This window comes from Podarcis melisellensis (assembly GCF_964234715.1).
Source record: "Podarcis melisellensis genome assembly, chromosome: 10".
Taxonomy (NCBI): Eukaryota; Metazoa; Chordata; class Lepidosauria; order Squamata; family Lacertidae; genus Podarcis; species Podarcis melisellensis.
In genome coordinates this window covers 58464921-58480776 of record NC_138542.1, presented here as the reverse complement: position 1 = coordinate 58480776, position 15856 = coordinate 58464921, and the positions used below count along the sequence as shown (strand labels likewise).

The window sequence follows — 15856 nt, the reverse complement described above, 5'->3', positions numbered from 1 at the left end:
ACCAATTTCTTATTAAAAATGGTAATCTGGTGCAAGAATATTCTGGAAATGAAGGAGTGCAGGGAATGTGTGCCAGCTTTGGATGTGCACACGTCCTGCACAACCTCCCTTTTGGGTATTATCACCCTGAATTGTCAACCTTACCCAGCAGTAACCAGGCATGTGCTTGGCTGTATAGGGCTGTAGCATCTATAACTGCTCTTAGTGTGCCAAAATAAGGAAGGGATGGGGTTATGGGTGTTCTGTGTGAAGTCATCCTGCCTCAGGATGCAGGACAAGCTGAGATGTTATTTTTAAAAAATAAAAAAATCCCACCTCTGCTAAGAATCAGGTGTGGCTCAGAAAGTGCAGCATGGTGGATCAGGGGAAAGACTTAACAGGTCAGCTTGTGTGATAAACAGAAATAAATGTAACCTCCCCTCCCCCTGTTGCCCCCAGTCACAATATTTGATTGAGGTAGAAATCCTAACCCCACTGAAGTCAATGGGACTTACTTCTGAGTAAACATGGTGAGGCTTGCAGCCATTATTCAAGTAAATACCTGATACCGAACCTGAGGGTACAGTGGGCAGGTAAAATATCTAACAGCTACCAACCCTGCTTGGTTTACTACAGTATGTCCTAAACCCTCGTTTTCCTAAAGGCTTCCACAGTGCATTGCCAATTTTTGCTGTGCCTTTCTTTTCTTTCCTGAAATCTATAAAGCTAGAAAGGTGGTTGTGAATGCTGGAGCATAATGTCACAATGAAGCCAGCACCCCAAGGCCTAAGGCAAATAAAAATGATGCAGCCCTGCCTTAATTAGCGGGTTTAAAATGAGCACCACTGATCAGAGCTTCTCCCTTCCTGCCACCACTCCGGCCTAGTTATAGCTGGCTGGCTGAAGGTGAGGGGGTTGGTGAGTGTGGTTGTCTGAAAGGGTCTTGAAGCAATTTCAGCCATTTTGGGAAGCCCATACTGGAAAGCTCTGCTCTTCTGTCTTTTTCTGGGCCTAGCCACACAACCCGAGCCTTCCCTCCCTTGTAGCAAAGAGGAGAGAAAAATGAAAAGCAGGTGGCATTACAGGACTCTAGATAGAGGCACAGGGTGGACATGTGTCTTGCTTTACAAACAGCACCCCTATATTTCAAGGTCTGTTGAAGGGCTGTCTTCTATTTCAGGGGCTGGGAAATATTTTCAGGGGCCACTGGATGTTGGTTGTAGGCAAGGCCAGGTATACAAAGTTCGTAGAGCGATTAATGCAACTCTTCTCTTTGTACAATAGGCTATAGTCTAACCTCATGCAAGTCAGAAATTTTAACATAATCTCTTCAGGCAAGAAACAGATTTTGTTGCTGTTCAAGGACATATTCCAGCTAGGCAAAAAAAGAGGGGAGGGGGGGGGGAGGACGAATGTGGGGCATGGCCTAGCGAGAGTCTCAAGGGCCAGAGAAAGACGTTTGGAAGGCCACATTCAGCCCCTTGGCCTGAGTTTTCCATCCCTTGCTTTATTTGAAGGAGTTTTCTGTTTGAAGGGCTGTCTGGTCAAAGGAGCACAAGTAGTCATCAAAGTTAGTGACTATACAATCTTTAGAAGACATCTGAAGGCAGCCCTGTACAGTGGTACCTCAGGTTAAGTACTTAATTCGTTCCGGAGGTCCGTACTTAACCTGAAACTGTTCTTAACCTGAGGTACCACCTTAGCTAATGGGGCCTCCCGCTGCTGCTGCGCCGTCAGAGCACGATTTCTGTTCTTATCCTGAAGCAAAGTTCTTAACCCGAGGTACTATTTCTGGGTTCGTGGAGTCTGTAACCTGAAGCATATGTAACCTGAAGCGTATGTAACCCGAGGTACCACTGTATAGGGAAGTTTTTAATGTTTGATGTTTTATGATGTTACTGTATATGCTGGAAGCCACCCAGTCAGGTAGGTGGTGTACAAATAATAAAATTATTATTATTCTTATTCAGTTGTCCAGCAGCCGTTGACACCTGGACAGCAGAGTGAGCAGGCACCAAAGTTGTGTTGTTGTAAGCCCACAACCACAATGTGACCACAGTCATCCACAGAAGATGACTGTATTTTTTACTCAGATCACAGTAATTAATTCTAAATTCGTATCTATACATATAAATTGGCATATGAAAATTTTATACCCTCTCTTTTTCCTGTTGACACACATTACCCAAAAAAGCAGAAATGCAAGTGGCACATCATGGGAAGGAGGTTGCATGATAGGAATACAGAGAAATAGATTGAGGTGGGGAAGGGAATGGGAAGAAGAGGGATTATAAACAGGTGCTTCTTATCCTCCTACTCTGCCCATGGAATTTTACAAACAACTACCTATTTATGTATTTATTTATTTATTTATAAGGCAGAAGTACTGGTACCCTCAGGTTGCTTCACAAGTGACATTTTTCGTACATGGTGGCAAAGGCTTCAGCCAGGTCAAAACAAGAAAGTGACCTCATTCATAGGCCTAGCTTGGAGAGCTGGCTCCTTATATTCCTTTCCTGCTTTGTTTCTTTCATACTCTCAAACAGTGGTGGCTAGTGCCCAATGGGAATGGTAGGGCAGAAGGCAGGGACGACAACAGGAGGTAAAACTAGAGCCAATAAGAGGCAGAGCCGACTCATTAGTTTTTTGGTTCCCATCCTCTAATGCTATTTTTCTAGAAAAAGAAGTGCCAGAAGTCACCGTGAACACCTTCCTTGTTCCCTTATAATGGCAATGGTGCCCACTTGAGAGTTCTGGCAAGTTCTGGCTGGAAAAAACCTGCCCTACCATCCTCCCTGCTGAATTCTTCAAGGGGCAACACTTGAGACTACGGAGTAGGAAACTGATAAACACATACACTCCCAGGCTGGTTGTAAATAGGAAGGCTGGAATGCGGGGAGCTGACTGAGAGCAGACTAGGGTCGGCGGGCCAGTGCGCCATTCACCCTAAGATCCAGCCTCCATTGCTCTGGAACCCCTAGAACATCAGAAATGTTCCCATCAAGCACAGGTGAAAAATAATCTGTGTAGGCCCTTGGAAGACCCAGATGTTCATAGTTGTACCTCACCTAGGCCCAAACTATATGCGATCCTTGCAGAGTTGTGTTTTCAAATGTGAATGTGCCCCAATTATATCTAAAGCATGTTTCTGAGGCGTTAAAAGGGTGTTCAGTTTTGGACCTCTTTATCTTTGCCATGCACACTTGGAGGTGTAAATATGGAAGCCCCCTTGCTCTTTGATTTACATTACAAACACATCAGGAAGAAACCAAACCTTGCACTGTTCGCAATACGCTGTCCCAAGGACCTACAGTAAATGTACAATTGATCACAATCTTGTAAGAAAATAAGCACTTTCCCCCCACATCTTATATGAGTGCTGGCATATGTTGCTGGAAGGAAATAAACAATTCACAGTACAGTGTCATGGGACTGTTTAAACAAAGAACAGCTTTATGCCTCCAAGGATAAATATTACACAGGAACACAACCTAGCCTCAGAAATGGAGGTTTCAAAATTTTTGGCTGCAATCCTACAGTAAGGCTGTTTAAAAACTACTGAAATAAAGGGATTTAAGAAGCTTAACTGTGCGCAGGATTGCAGCCATGGAACACAAGTCATACACTGTGGTTTTCTCCTGTTTAAACTTCATTGATTCCATCCAGTTATTACTCAACAATATGGAAATATGGCAAAGCGATTAAGTTTCATAGCTGTCTCCCTTAACTGTTACCATGGTGGCTGATGTGCATAGAACCTCTGGTCACCAACTCTTCTGAACTGCTGCTTTTCTGCCCCTTGTAATCCAACAACATGTGGAGGTTCCTCAACCCTGCTTTACACATCAGTAATCCAACTCCATGTAGTCCAGCTAGGGCTAGCAGGAGTTGGAGTCCAATAATATCAAGAAAGCAACAGGCTGCCCATTCCTGGTGTGGAGACAACTTGACTTAATTAATCCAAGCAAGTCAGCAAAACCACCCTGCTTACTAGACATGTGGAACGTTAGTCCTATAGTCAGTTGCCTGTTAAATTATTCAAAATTATATATAGGAGAATACAGTTCATTCTGAGCTGCTGCTTTGTATTGGCAGAAAGGCAGGGCTGGTATCAGGAGGGGCTGCCTGTATTGTCGGGTACCTATCAAGATCCACACTGCATCAAGGCCCCCAGTGCTGAACCCTAGAACCCCCTGGTCATATTCCTCCAACTTGCTCCTGCTGCTTGGTCCACATGCCCCTCTCCAAATAGAGACTAGAGCAGGAAGGAAAAGCAGCTTCCACCTAGGACTCATAGGAAGAGGGTAGGCAAATGGGTAGAGGCGGCAATGGCACTTCCCAATGAGGGAATCTAGCTCAAGGGTCCCTCAAAATCTGAAGTCAACATTGGCAGAGGGAAATTGCAGCATTTGAAGTGACCAGATGCACCATAACTGCTCATCTGGCTGCCAAACATGGAAATAACTGACTCTCTTTTTTTCTTCCCCATCTGTAGAGTGAAGTCCTGGGCTGATGTCTTTGGTGGGGACTTATATTACATAGTCACAAAGTATTCTGGCTCTCTTTTATTACAAAAGGTAAGTGGTATATCGGCCACATATACCGTATTTTTCGCTCTATAAGACGCACCAGACCACAAGACGCACCTAGTTTTTGGAGGAGGAAGTCAAGAAGAAAAATATTCTGAATCTCAGAAGCCAAAACAGCAAGAGGGATCACTGCGCAGTGAAAGCAGCAATCCCTCTTGCTGTTCTGGCTTCTGTGATAGCTGTGCAGCCTGCATTCGTTCCATAAGACGCGCACACATTTCCCCTTACTTTTTAGGAGGGAAAAAGTGAGTCTTATAGAGCAAAAAATACGGTACTTTTCACAGAAGTGCAAATATCCTTCATTATAATCTTTTGTGCAAATATACTCTTCATCTCCCTCTCTCTCTCTCTCTCTCTCTCTCTCTCTCTCTCAAAACATATTTCAGAAAAAGCAAGTATTAGGATACTTATTTAGTCTTCATAAGCTTTGATTCTTTTCAAAATTTTGTACCTTCTAAACTTGAGAGGTTCACAACATATCACCAGCACGAAAGAGAATGTTTGTTCTGATATTTATTTTAAACATTCATACCTTATGCTATGTATTGCAGTTCTCACCCTATAAAAGCAGGCCGGCTGAGCTGTTCAGTTCAGTTCAGTTCAGTTCAGTTCAGTTCAGTTCAGTTCAGTTCCAGCTTACTATAAAGAACCACTTCGAGAAATCTCTGTGCCGTCTTCTACGTCCACTCACAACTTAATACCTTACATTTCTATGGGATATTCAAGATGGTGTACTGCAGCATCTTATAATACAGTAATCTCAAACTTTCAAAAGCTTGCGAATATAAAAATGCTTTTTCTCCCTCCATCATAACACCACAACATGTGGAGATCCAATGAAGTTGAATGCTGGAAGATTCAGGAAAGATAAATGAAAATACTTCTTCATGCAGTGCATAGTTAAGCCACAGGAGGCAGTTATGGCCACCAATCTAGATGTCTTCTAAAAAGAATTAGACAAATTCATGGACGAAAGGGCTATCAATGGCTGTTAGCCATGATGGCTATGCTCTGCCTCCACAGTTGGAGACAACAATGCTTCTGAATACCAGTTGCTGGCAGGAGCATAGGAAGGGAGGTGCGGGGTGTGTGATCTGCCCAGGGTGTCATCCCTGAGGGGGTGACAAAATGGCACACTTACGTGAGCCACGCATCTCTCCTGGGAGTGACGCAGTGGCTCGGGGCCCTGTGCTGCCCAAAACGGCAGCGTGGGGCTTGCATCTGCCAGGCGGACTCTGTGGGCAGCTCGCTGTGGCGCCCCTCTGGGTGAATTGCCCTCCATGTGCTGGAGCAGCTAGCTATGCCCCTGGTTGCTGGAAACCATAGAAGGAGAGAGTGCTCTTGTATTCAGGTCCTGCTTGCAGGTTTTCCACAGTATCTGGTTAGAACAGGATGCTGGACTAGATAGGCCACCTCCAAGAGAAGGGGAACACCTGCATTACAGTGTTGACTAGCTCACCTCAGCAGTTTCGTACTATTTAGCCATACAGCATTTTCTTGGGGCCAATTATTAAGATAGAGCAGTACCTAGGATAAGAAAAGTATGTGGAACAAGCACCTAGCAAAATTAAATAAACAAAAAGTTCCCAAAGCTGTAGTCTTTCCCCAGTGAAGTATTGGTATTTGCCTTGTGCTCTTTCTTTGGCTTCTCTCAGTAACATTTTTGCTGTCATGCTGCTTGCATCAATATTACACAGTTATTGCCTGCCCCCCAATCGCCGCTGTTGCCCCAATACACATAGCTTTCAGCAAAGTATAACCTGACAAATTATCATCCTGGCCTTTAGGCAGGCATTCTTTTGACCACATGCTCAGGGAAAGAGGTTTCATGGGCAGAGAAGCAACTCTGAGAGTTGGAATGGGCTCCTTTAGTTACTATGGTAACTATACAAGATAGATAGCCTGATTCATTTGAGATTGTGCAGATTTCTTTAGATAAAGGCATGGGGAATCTATGGCTGTGTAAAACTTGTTAGCCTAGAACTCTCATTACTGTATTCTTGACCGTGCTGGCTGATGTTGAGGAGGCAAGTTCAACAACATATGAGAGGCCACAGGTTCTGTTTCACTGTTTTAGGTGGTTTTCACATGTGTCACTAAAAAATGTGTTGTCTCATGTGAAGCATATTTTAGAAAATTCTACCATGTTTTTCAGAGGTAGTCAGCTGTCCATGTCGGTACTGTGCTTGACAGTGTTACACTGCTGGGAGATGAAAATATTGTCCAAACTGTCTCTCATTGTCACTGTTCTGGAGGCATTTTGGCAGCAGGCTGGGGCAGTGCTATGCTTCTCTGAGTGTGCTGAGAAGTTAATATCCTGCTCAGCACTAGAATGGGAGCATACACACCAGCAGTGTATAATGGCACTAATGTCTGTTGTATAGCATATGTGGTTTAAAAATGGCAGTTGTGGTTTTATTGAACAAACAAACAATGTTTTGGTTGGTCATATTCCATAGTACATTGCAGTTTTGTAACAGGCTATCAAAGATCCTATGCATAGACTAATAAATATTTTTTGCTGGTGTGGCATGATTTGGTATTTTTCCATCTCACACTTTCCTACACCTTCTATGGACTGTTTATTCTCCCCCCACCCCAAGACAGAGAATAGGTAATTGCTATGGGGTGTGATGGTACAGGAAGAGAGAGCATAGGAACAAAAAATAAAGAGCAAAGAAGGATTGGGCAAATGATTGGCACTTCCCTTCATGCAGGCCATATGCACTATTTTGCCTCTAAATTAATTGCCTTCAATAATACAACATATGCCTGTTATATCTGCTTCAGTAGAAGTGTATCATTATTATAGTTTATTTTTCTGTAGGCTGCATGTTTAATTGGTGAGCTGTTGTAATCCTTACTAGAATGTGTTCAGTTTTCATTTCCTGTAGTTAATAATAATAATAATAATAATAATAATAATAATAATAATACCACCATGTGGTGAGCTTGGTGTGTGTGTGTATATACACACACACAGAGAGAGATATTGTCCCCAGTAGTAATACCATTTTTCATTTCAATGGCATTGGTTAATTTCCTCATTAAGTAGAATAAAACACATCTATTGTACATTCCCTGTTATAGCTCAAGTTTTTAATTGCTTGGCAAAGGTATTCTTAGCGACTACTAAGAGTTTAATAAGAGTAATCTATCTTTATGATGACCAATATGCTTTACAATAGGTAGTCTGAGGCTGCAATCCTAAACATGCTTACTAAGGAGAAAGTGCCATTGAGCTCTGTAGGACTTCCGAGGAAACATGCATAAGATTGTAATGATAACTGAATCAAAATTTAATTTATGCCTAGTCAGGATGTTAATCTTGACCAGTACATCTGGGCAGCTCCACAGTGGCCCCAGATACAAAAGTAATTAGCATCATGACATTTCCAACACCAACACTAATTAATGTGGGCTGGAATGCAGAAGAGAAACCAAATACACAATCCAGGAAATGGATGGTTTGACAACCTTTGAAATCTGCTTTTTCTTTATGCCCTTTCACCATTCCTAATTTAGCTTCATGTCTCTCATCATGCTTCTTTTGATAGATTTTATGATGGCTGATCTGACTTTTTGTTGGCAAGTTTTCAGGAGTACCTCAGCCAACAAGGTCAGAGTCATAGGGCTTCTGAGGGTGGTAGACAGAGTTTTGGTGCGGAGCTGCAAGCATTCTTGGATGACATGGATTATTTAGATCCTTTCCAATCTGGGTTCAGATCTGGCCATGTGACTGAGTCACCCTTGGTCACCCTGATGGATGACCATTACAAGAAAGTGGAACAAGGAGGGTGCAACCTTGCTCCTGCTTCTCTTTCGATACCACTCACCATAGTAATCTTCTTTGACTGGCTCTGTGGAATGGGAATTGGGAGCACTATTACAGTGGTTCTGATCCTACCAACAGGACTGAATCCAGGGACTAATGCTGGGAGAGTGTTTTTTGGCCTCGTGGCAGGTCTGGGGCAAGTACACTGATGACACTCAGTTCTGTTTATCCAGATCTGTTTAGTATATAACACCTCTGCTAAGACATTTGCACTGGTTGCTCATTTGATATCGGGCCAAGTTCAAGGGTTTATCAGTGCCTTTCCCCCCAGGGAGTACTCAGGGGTATGCAGTACTAGCACATCTTTCTTTCTTTATTGTTTTTGTTAAAAAGTGTAGTACGTGTAATAATTTCATGGTGAGTACTGGCACCCATTTTTCTAGGGAAAAAAAGCACTGGGTGTTATTATTAGTATCTAAAACCCTTAAGATCTTGGACTAGTTTACTTGCAGGATGACCTTATCCCATATATGTGCACTTGACTGCTTTGATCTGCGAAATTGACCCTATTATGGATGCCACATAACACTCATTCTGCACTCATAGTGTGGCAGCACCTGTACTTTGGAACTCCCTGCCTATTGACATAGGCAGGTGCCTTCACTGTATTATTTTCGGCACCTCTTTAAAACATTTTTATTTTAATAGGCAATCCTTTCCAGATATGGAGAAGTAACGTGTTTTTATCTCTTTTTAGTTATTGCTGATTTAAATCATCTTTGGAATATTTTTAAATAACTGAGAATTTTTATATTTTATTTTACATTTTTGGTAAAATGCTTCAGAGGTTTTCTGACAATCAAGCAGTATATAAATCTTGTCCCCTCTTGGCAGCTGCTCTAGTGCTTGTTTTTAAAATAGAATTATTATTCTTGCTTGCCCTCTGATCCAGGAAATAAGAAATCATACAATAAAAACATAAGAGCCTCCCGGATCAGGCCCATGGCCCATCCTGTTCTCACAATGGCCAACCAGATGCCTGTGGGAAACCTGCAAGTAGGTTTTCCACTTGTCCCATCCTGTGGTTTCTAGTAATTGGTAGTCAGTCTGATGACATCACAGCGCCTTATAGGCAAACAAGCTATACAGGCAACTCCTGGTTTGTGAAGGGGTCACATTTTGGGTCATTGCGCACTTGCGTGAAATTGCGTACAACCAGAACACCCAGTGAAAAAGCCTGCAAACACCCTGTTCTTCCCCCACTCTGCCCCCACCCTGCCCCTTTTTGTGATTTTTAATGACATTTAGGGTTTGCTGTGATGCAGTCGCTGCCTATATGATGACACCACTAATCCAAATCAGAGTGAGGGTAATGTTTACTGGCTTCACCCTGAATGAGGGAACTTTTTCCCCCTGATTCTAAGTCGCCCTTTCTCAATATTGCTGAAAAGGGTAAGTGGGTTAATGGGTGTGATCAATTTAATGAAACACATCCACCCATTCCAGCTCAACCATAGATTTTATTGACTGGATGTTTGGAGCACTGTTGATGTTACAGTGCTAACCAGTGCCAAAGGTGCTAACTTATCTTCATTGGAAGTGTACCTTTTTGCTATGAAGTGAGAAATGAATTCTTGTGGCTTTCCTGTAGGACTTGTCTGACAAATGGTTCTTGGTATTTCATTATTTACATAGATCATTAGTTTTCCCCATGAAATGTGCAGATGCCTGTTGGGATTTGTGTGGACTGGAAGTCCTATAGCTCTTGTTCTATATCTGCTGTTCTCATTTAAACCTGGTGCACCCAAGGAGGCAGAACTTTATCCTTTTGCTGTGGCTTTTAAGGATGTTTCTTTTGTGTGTTTAGACCTTTTAACCTCCCCCTTAAATCATTTCAGACAAGACTCAAATTTTGGTTTGGTTTTTGGCAGAATTTAGGCCACAACTTTATTGATTACATCGAGTGGTTCCATAGGCTCTGGTCCGACTAGCTCCCTGCACCGTGGCAGGTAGCGCTTACCCAGGGCACCAGCATAGGTCAGCCTAGGGTGAACAGGCTAGTCCACCACCCATATGTCCCCCTGGACTCAGGCATAGGCACAACCCCTCTCAGGGTTGACCAAACTATTGAGTCCCTGGATTCCTTTAATGGAATACCCTTCTCATAGGGATGGCGAGAGTGTTCCCCCATCCCTATCACCTGAACCAGAGCCTATCCGCAAACTTACAAATTGTGACAATTTGCTATGCAGCAGGTGAAACCCAAATGACAACAGCCAATCAGCCAAGTGGGGGAAATTCTGCCATGCCCCTGTCCCAACGGCAGACGACACACGGTGGCATAGCAAGGTCAAGTGCAAGCCCTAAATATAGGGAGAGGTGGGCGGGTGTTTCGATGCACTGGCTCAAAGAGGAAGCTCAGGGTCACGTGCAAAGAGAAAGCTCAGGGTCACATGCATGGGCATATATAGGTCCCTCGATCCATTTGGCTAGCATCCCATTGGCCTGATTAAACCCAGCATCGAGGGACCTACCAACGGGGTGTTGTGGCTATCCAATTGTACCCACCCACAACACAGGGTTTGGTTGCCAGGTCGCACCGCAACACATGCCCTTTTTGAGGGAAGAAATGATTTCTCTTTGCTGCCTCTTCTATGAGTCTATAACACTGTATAAAAATGGTTCTATTTTGACTCAGTGTTGTAATGGCTTTAAATGTCCCACAAGGGTTGTTTGCCCTTTGATGCAATATACTCTGGAGAAGGGTTATGAGTGTGCAGCTTTCTGGAGGATGGCATACCACTTGTGTATGAATCAATGCTGCAGAGAACGTGAGTCCTGTCAAAATCTTCCAATGCTGCAGTTGTGTCTGCTATTGCTTGGAGGGGAAAGCTTTAGGTGGAAATATTGCTCTGTCAAACCACCTTTCCTAAGCTAATCACTCACTTTCTCTGCCATTGTCTTGCTACTAAATTTCATCATGGGAATGAGCCATCCCACTTAGGTGGTTTGGGGAAAGTAGCATATATCATTCTTTGCACTTGTCCTCATTTCTCTGTGAACATCAGAGTTGGATGCTGCAAGCAACAAATCATTTTTCTGTTTTATAACAAATCCATTTACTGCTATAACTATCAGAGGAGCTGACAGAGAAACCAATAAGATGTTTCATGCAGCATCAACTCGTCTCTTTTCCCATGGAGCCCAGTGTGATGTTTCCATCCTCAAGAAATTGAATGTGACCCAAGAATGTGCAACAGAGTACTGAACCAGGTTCTCTGTTGCTAAGCTGTTTCTCAGGCCCAAACTAAATTTGATAGCAAACCAAGTTATTTAAATCTATGTCTGAATTATATAATCACATATAAAGTGAAGGACAGCTAGTATAATGATCCATGGAACTTAAAGAGAATAGGATTCCTGTGGGGATCGGAGGGAACTATTTCAATTTATGACACAACTTTCACTTGCAGTGAAACATTTGATGTAGACCTAGCTTCTGCTTTAGCTTCCCTCCGCTCGCGTCCACACTTTATAACTTAAGCATGGAGATAGCAGATGAACTGTACCTTTCCAAAATATAGTAGTAAGAAGCCAGAAGCTGTGAAATGTAGTCTGAGCCCACAGACAACAATCTATGTTGGCTATTAAAGGTATAATTGCTGTCACAAGCGCATGATGCCCACAGGCGGTGCAGGGACAACTGAAAGAATGGGTAGAGGAAACATACTGGGTTGAATTAAGCCACAACTTTAATGATTAAAGGAAAGGGTAGGTTCGGCTAAGGCATTGGGCATGTATCCAGCATCAAGCACCCTGCATTCTGCCTGATCAGAACTGAGAGGGGTGGACCCTGTGCTGGAGAGTCAACCCCAACATGGATTAGGTCCCACAACCCCACACAGATCACCATTGGGAGAGGTAGATTGATCTAGACAGACAGACAGACAGACAGACAGACAGACAGACAGACATTTCTATGCAGAAGGCACACAAGATATTCTCATCTGCGTTCCTAGGTGGGATTTCCTGATCTCACAGGGGAGGAGCACAATTAAAACTCTTAGAGTAGCAGAGCTGAGCATATTTGTCAGCAAAATTTGGCTGCTGAATCAAGTGGATTAGGCAGCAGATGATGTGTGATGATGAGTATCATGAACTTTCCCATTAACCCCTAGGCCTTCTGCCTCTGGTCCATGCACACCTCTCCTTTGCAGCGTTACCAGACTAACCTTTGTGATCACCCTCTCCTCTTCCCTGCTCCACTAGCATCAGCATGGATGCAGAGGCTGTATTTAATCCTGCAAAGCCCTTGCATTGCTAATCACACCAAGCAAAGCTGGCAGCTTCTATGCATGCCTACTATTCTATTCTATTTCTGTCTGGCTGCCTCCTCCCCTTTCCACCCTCAAGGCATTTCTTACCCCACATATGCTCCACAGTTTTCTCTAATGAATGAATGAGCCTTTATAATGGCAGGATCTTTGATTGCTCATGTTATTCCTCCAAATTATCATTACAGGTAATATATTTGTCCATATATAGAGAGCCTGCAAAATTCTTAAATATTCTTTAACATTAGAAGTGCTTCCAGATGAGAATTTATTTTGAAATTAGTGGTGCATGCAAGTTTTTCACTACATCTGCCTGATGACATCACCAAAGTGGCAACACCACATTTTTTATTTTTACATGTAATCTGGCTTTCCCCTTATCATGGAAAATCTGATAAGCAAAAATAACCTGGTGTACTTCTGCAGTGCCCACTGGTGAGGAAGCCCAATAGAGCATTTTGTGGCTGGTTTTTCATGTGTGTGATGACATTGCAGTGGATAGATTCTGTCAACTAACCATGAGGAACACTTGGATGAAGCTGATTATCTGGACCCACTCTCATCTAGGTGCAGACCTGGTTTGAGGCCAAATCACCCTGACAGTTATCTGGAGAAGGACAGGGGAAATGCAACCCTGTTGATTCTCCTTCGTCTCCCAGTGGTTTTTTGATACCATTGCATTGACTACAGTACAGTGGTACCTTGGGTTACATATGCTTCAGGTTACAGACTTTGCTAACCCAGAAACACTACCTCAGGTTAAGAACTTTGCTTCAGGATGAGAACAGAAATCGCGCTCCGGCGGCGCGGCAGCAGCTGGAGGCCCCATTAGCTAAAGTGGTGCTTCAGGTTAAGAACAGTTTCAGATTAAGAACGGACCTCCAGAACAAATTAAGTACTTAACCTGAGGTACCACTGTATATGAAGATTTGGAGTTGGAGCCACAGTAATATGGTGGTTCCACTTCTAACTTCATGGCCTTTTCCAGAGAGTAGCATTGAGAAGCTCTTCCTTAGCACCATAACAGTTTTGCTGGATCATTCCATCCTGTCCTCAGCACTGTTCAACACATATATGAAACTGTTAGGAATAATCATTAGGAGATTTGGAGTGAAGTACAACCAGTACGCTTATGACACCCAGCATTCCATCTCTATTTCTCTGTCATCTGACTCGGGAATGGTTGTGCAGATTCTAGAGCAGTACCTGGAGGCAGTGGTGAGATGATGCAGTAAGTGGCTGCATCTTGACAGATACAGACAGAGGCATTGTGGGTAGGCCGTTCCTAGGTCTGGGAATTAGATGAGCTGCCTGTTCTGAGATCGGGTTGCATTCCCTTTGAAGAAGCAGGCATATACCTAGTCTAGGGATGCTCCCATAACCAACAGTGATCCATCACGTAGCCTCCATGGTAAGGAGTATCTCTTGCTAGCTTTTGTTGTTGTACCAGTTGTTGTCATCCTTAACCGGAATAGCCTGGCCATGGTGATCCATGTACTGGCAGTCTTGAGGTTGGGCTGCTGCAGTGCAATCTACATATGTGAGGTGACCTTTGAAGTTGTTCCAGTAGCTGGTGCAGAATGCAGCAGCTTGGCTGTTATGTAGGGAGGCTTGCCTGGCACCTTTGTTACATATCTTTAGGCTCCAGGCAAAAACATCCATTTTCTGTCAGGCTTTTGGCCAATTAAGCAATCTATGCCTTTTAAACTGTGGGGGTGGAGGGGTTGTTATTTTTATTTGTTATTATAGCATGAATTTTTGTGTTTTTATATTGTAAATTGCCCTGTGATATTCAGATGCACCCAAGGTCTAATTTTTGAAAATCTAACTTTTGCTTTTGAGCACATAATTTATGTCAGCAAGTAATTGCAATAAACATAAATTATTTGTAGCTTTCAAGTTACTTAGGCCATGCATTTACTTCAATAGGTCTGTTGTGGAGTTTGTTCTTGGGCACTTTGGCAGGTCTTTTTTTTTTTTTAGGTCATGTTTGCACCTCAGGTGAATTATTTTATTTAGAGCATTTTTAATTCTCTTGAGTCACAAGCTTTTTTACTCAATCCAGACTATACTTTTTGGAAATCTCAACCACACACTAGCTGTGGTAACCAAGCTCAATGATAATCGACCCATCACATTCCTTGAGAAATTGAGTCCTTTGTTTTCGTTTTGCTTTTAATAGAAGTATAAAGATGTGGAACCAACTCTGAAGATCAAAGAGGTGGATGGCTTGGAGCTGGTGAAGAAGTTCTCTGAAGAGATGCAAAGCATGTTGGGGAGAAAAGTAGAAGCTGTTGAGGTAAATATTCAAATTCCTCCCCAGGCAAGAGTGAAAAAGGAAAAGAAACAAAAGTAATAAAAACAGATCATCCTCCAATCCAGGGGGAGGCAGTATAGCATTTGCCAGATTTTGGTAGACTCCCATCATGACTCATGGTCAGTGTGACTTATGGTCAGGGATGATGGGAAGTTGTAGTCCAACAACTTCTTGTCTAGCCTGACCTATTCAAATCTTTCATTTTTATAGTTTTCTCAGTTAAACTTGTTGCACACCTCAAAGCTGCAGGGTGCGGCGAGGAGATAGTGTACATGGTACTTAATAAATAATCATGTAGGAACAGATTTCTTTAGTCGCCTTCCAGAAGAAAGACACTGTAGCAAGCAGAGCATGTGTTTTGCATGTAGAAGGTCCCCGTTTCAGTTGTTGTAACCTACTCTGGAATCTATGGTGAAGGGTGGGTAAGAAAGTGAATTAATAATAATAATAATAATAATAATAATAATAATAATAATAATAATTTTTTTTAAAGAAAACATAGCTCTCTCATGCTATTTATAGTTTTGCCCCATAGTTGTCTATATTTATTTATTGAAGCACCCATTTTTGTGTGTCTCTCTGTGTGTATAATTTCTTTTCAACTGAAATATGTGGCTTACCTATGCAGTTACAAAATAAAAATAAAAATACTGTGCTGGCTTAGTTGGTGCTGTTGGCAAGGTTTATAAATGGCTATTTGATCCTGCTTTAATAAACCCAGGCAGACTGTTCTTGGTTCATTAGTTCTGTGACCGTGGTAACAGCCCTCTTGTCTTCATCTTTGTAGACTTAGTAGATGAAGGACTGCATGGTTGTTTTTCCTCTGGGTTCTGTTCCAAAAAGAAATGTGCACCCCCCCATT

General features: G+C 42.7%; 1 protein-coding gene across 1 annotated transcript in view; it reads left to right on the top strand.

Moving 5' to 3' along the window:
* The window catches only part of CACNA2D4 (calcium voltage-gated channel auxiliary subunit alpha2delta 4), a 162658-nt gene that overhangs the window by 611 nt on the left and 146191 nt on the right, over positions 1-15856 (top strand). Inside the window, exons 2-3 of the mRNA XM_081926839.1 lie at positions 4475-4556; positions 14860-14976. Coding sequence (XP_081782965.1) covers positions 4475-4556; positions 14860-14976 — 199 coding nt within the window. The remainder of the gene's footprint in view (positions 1-4474; positions 4557-14859; positions 14977-15856) is intronic.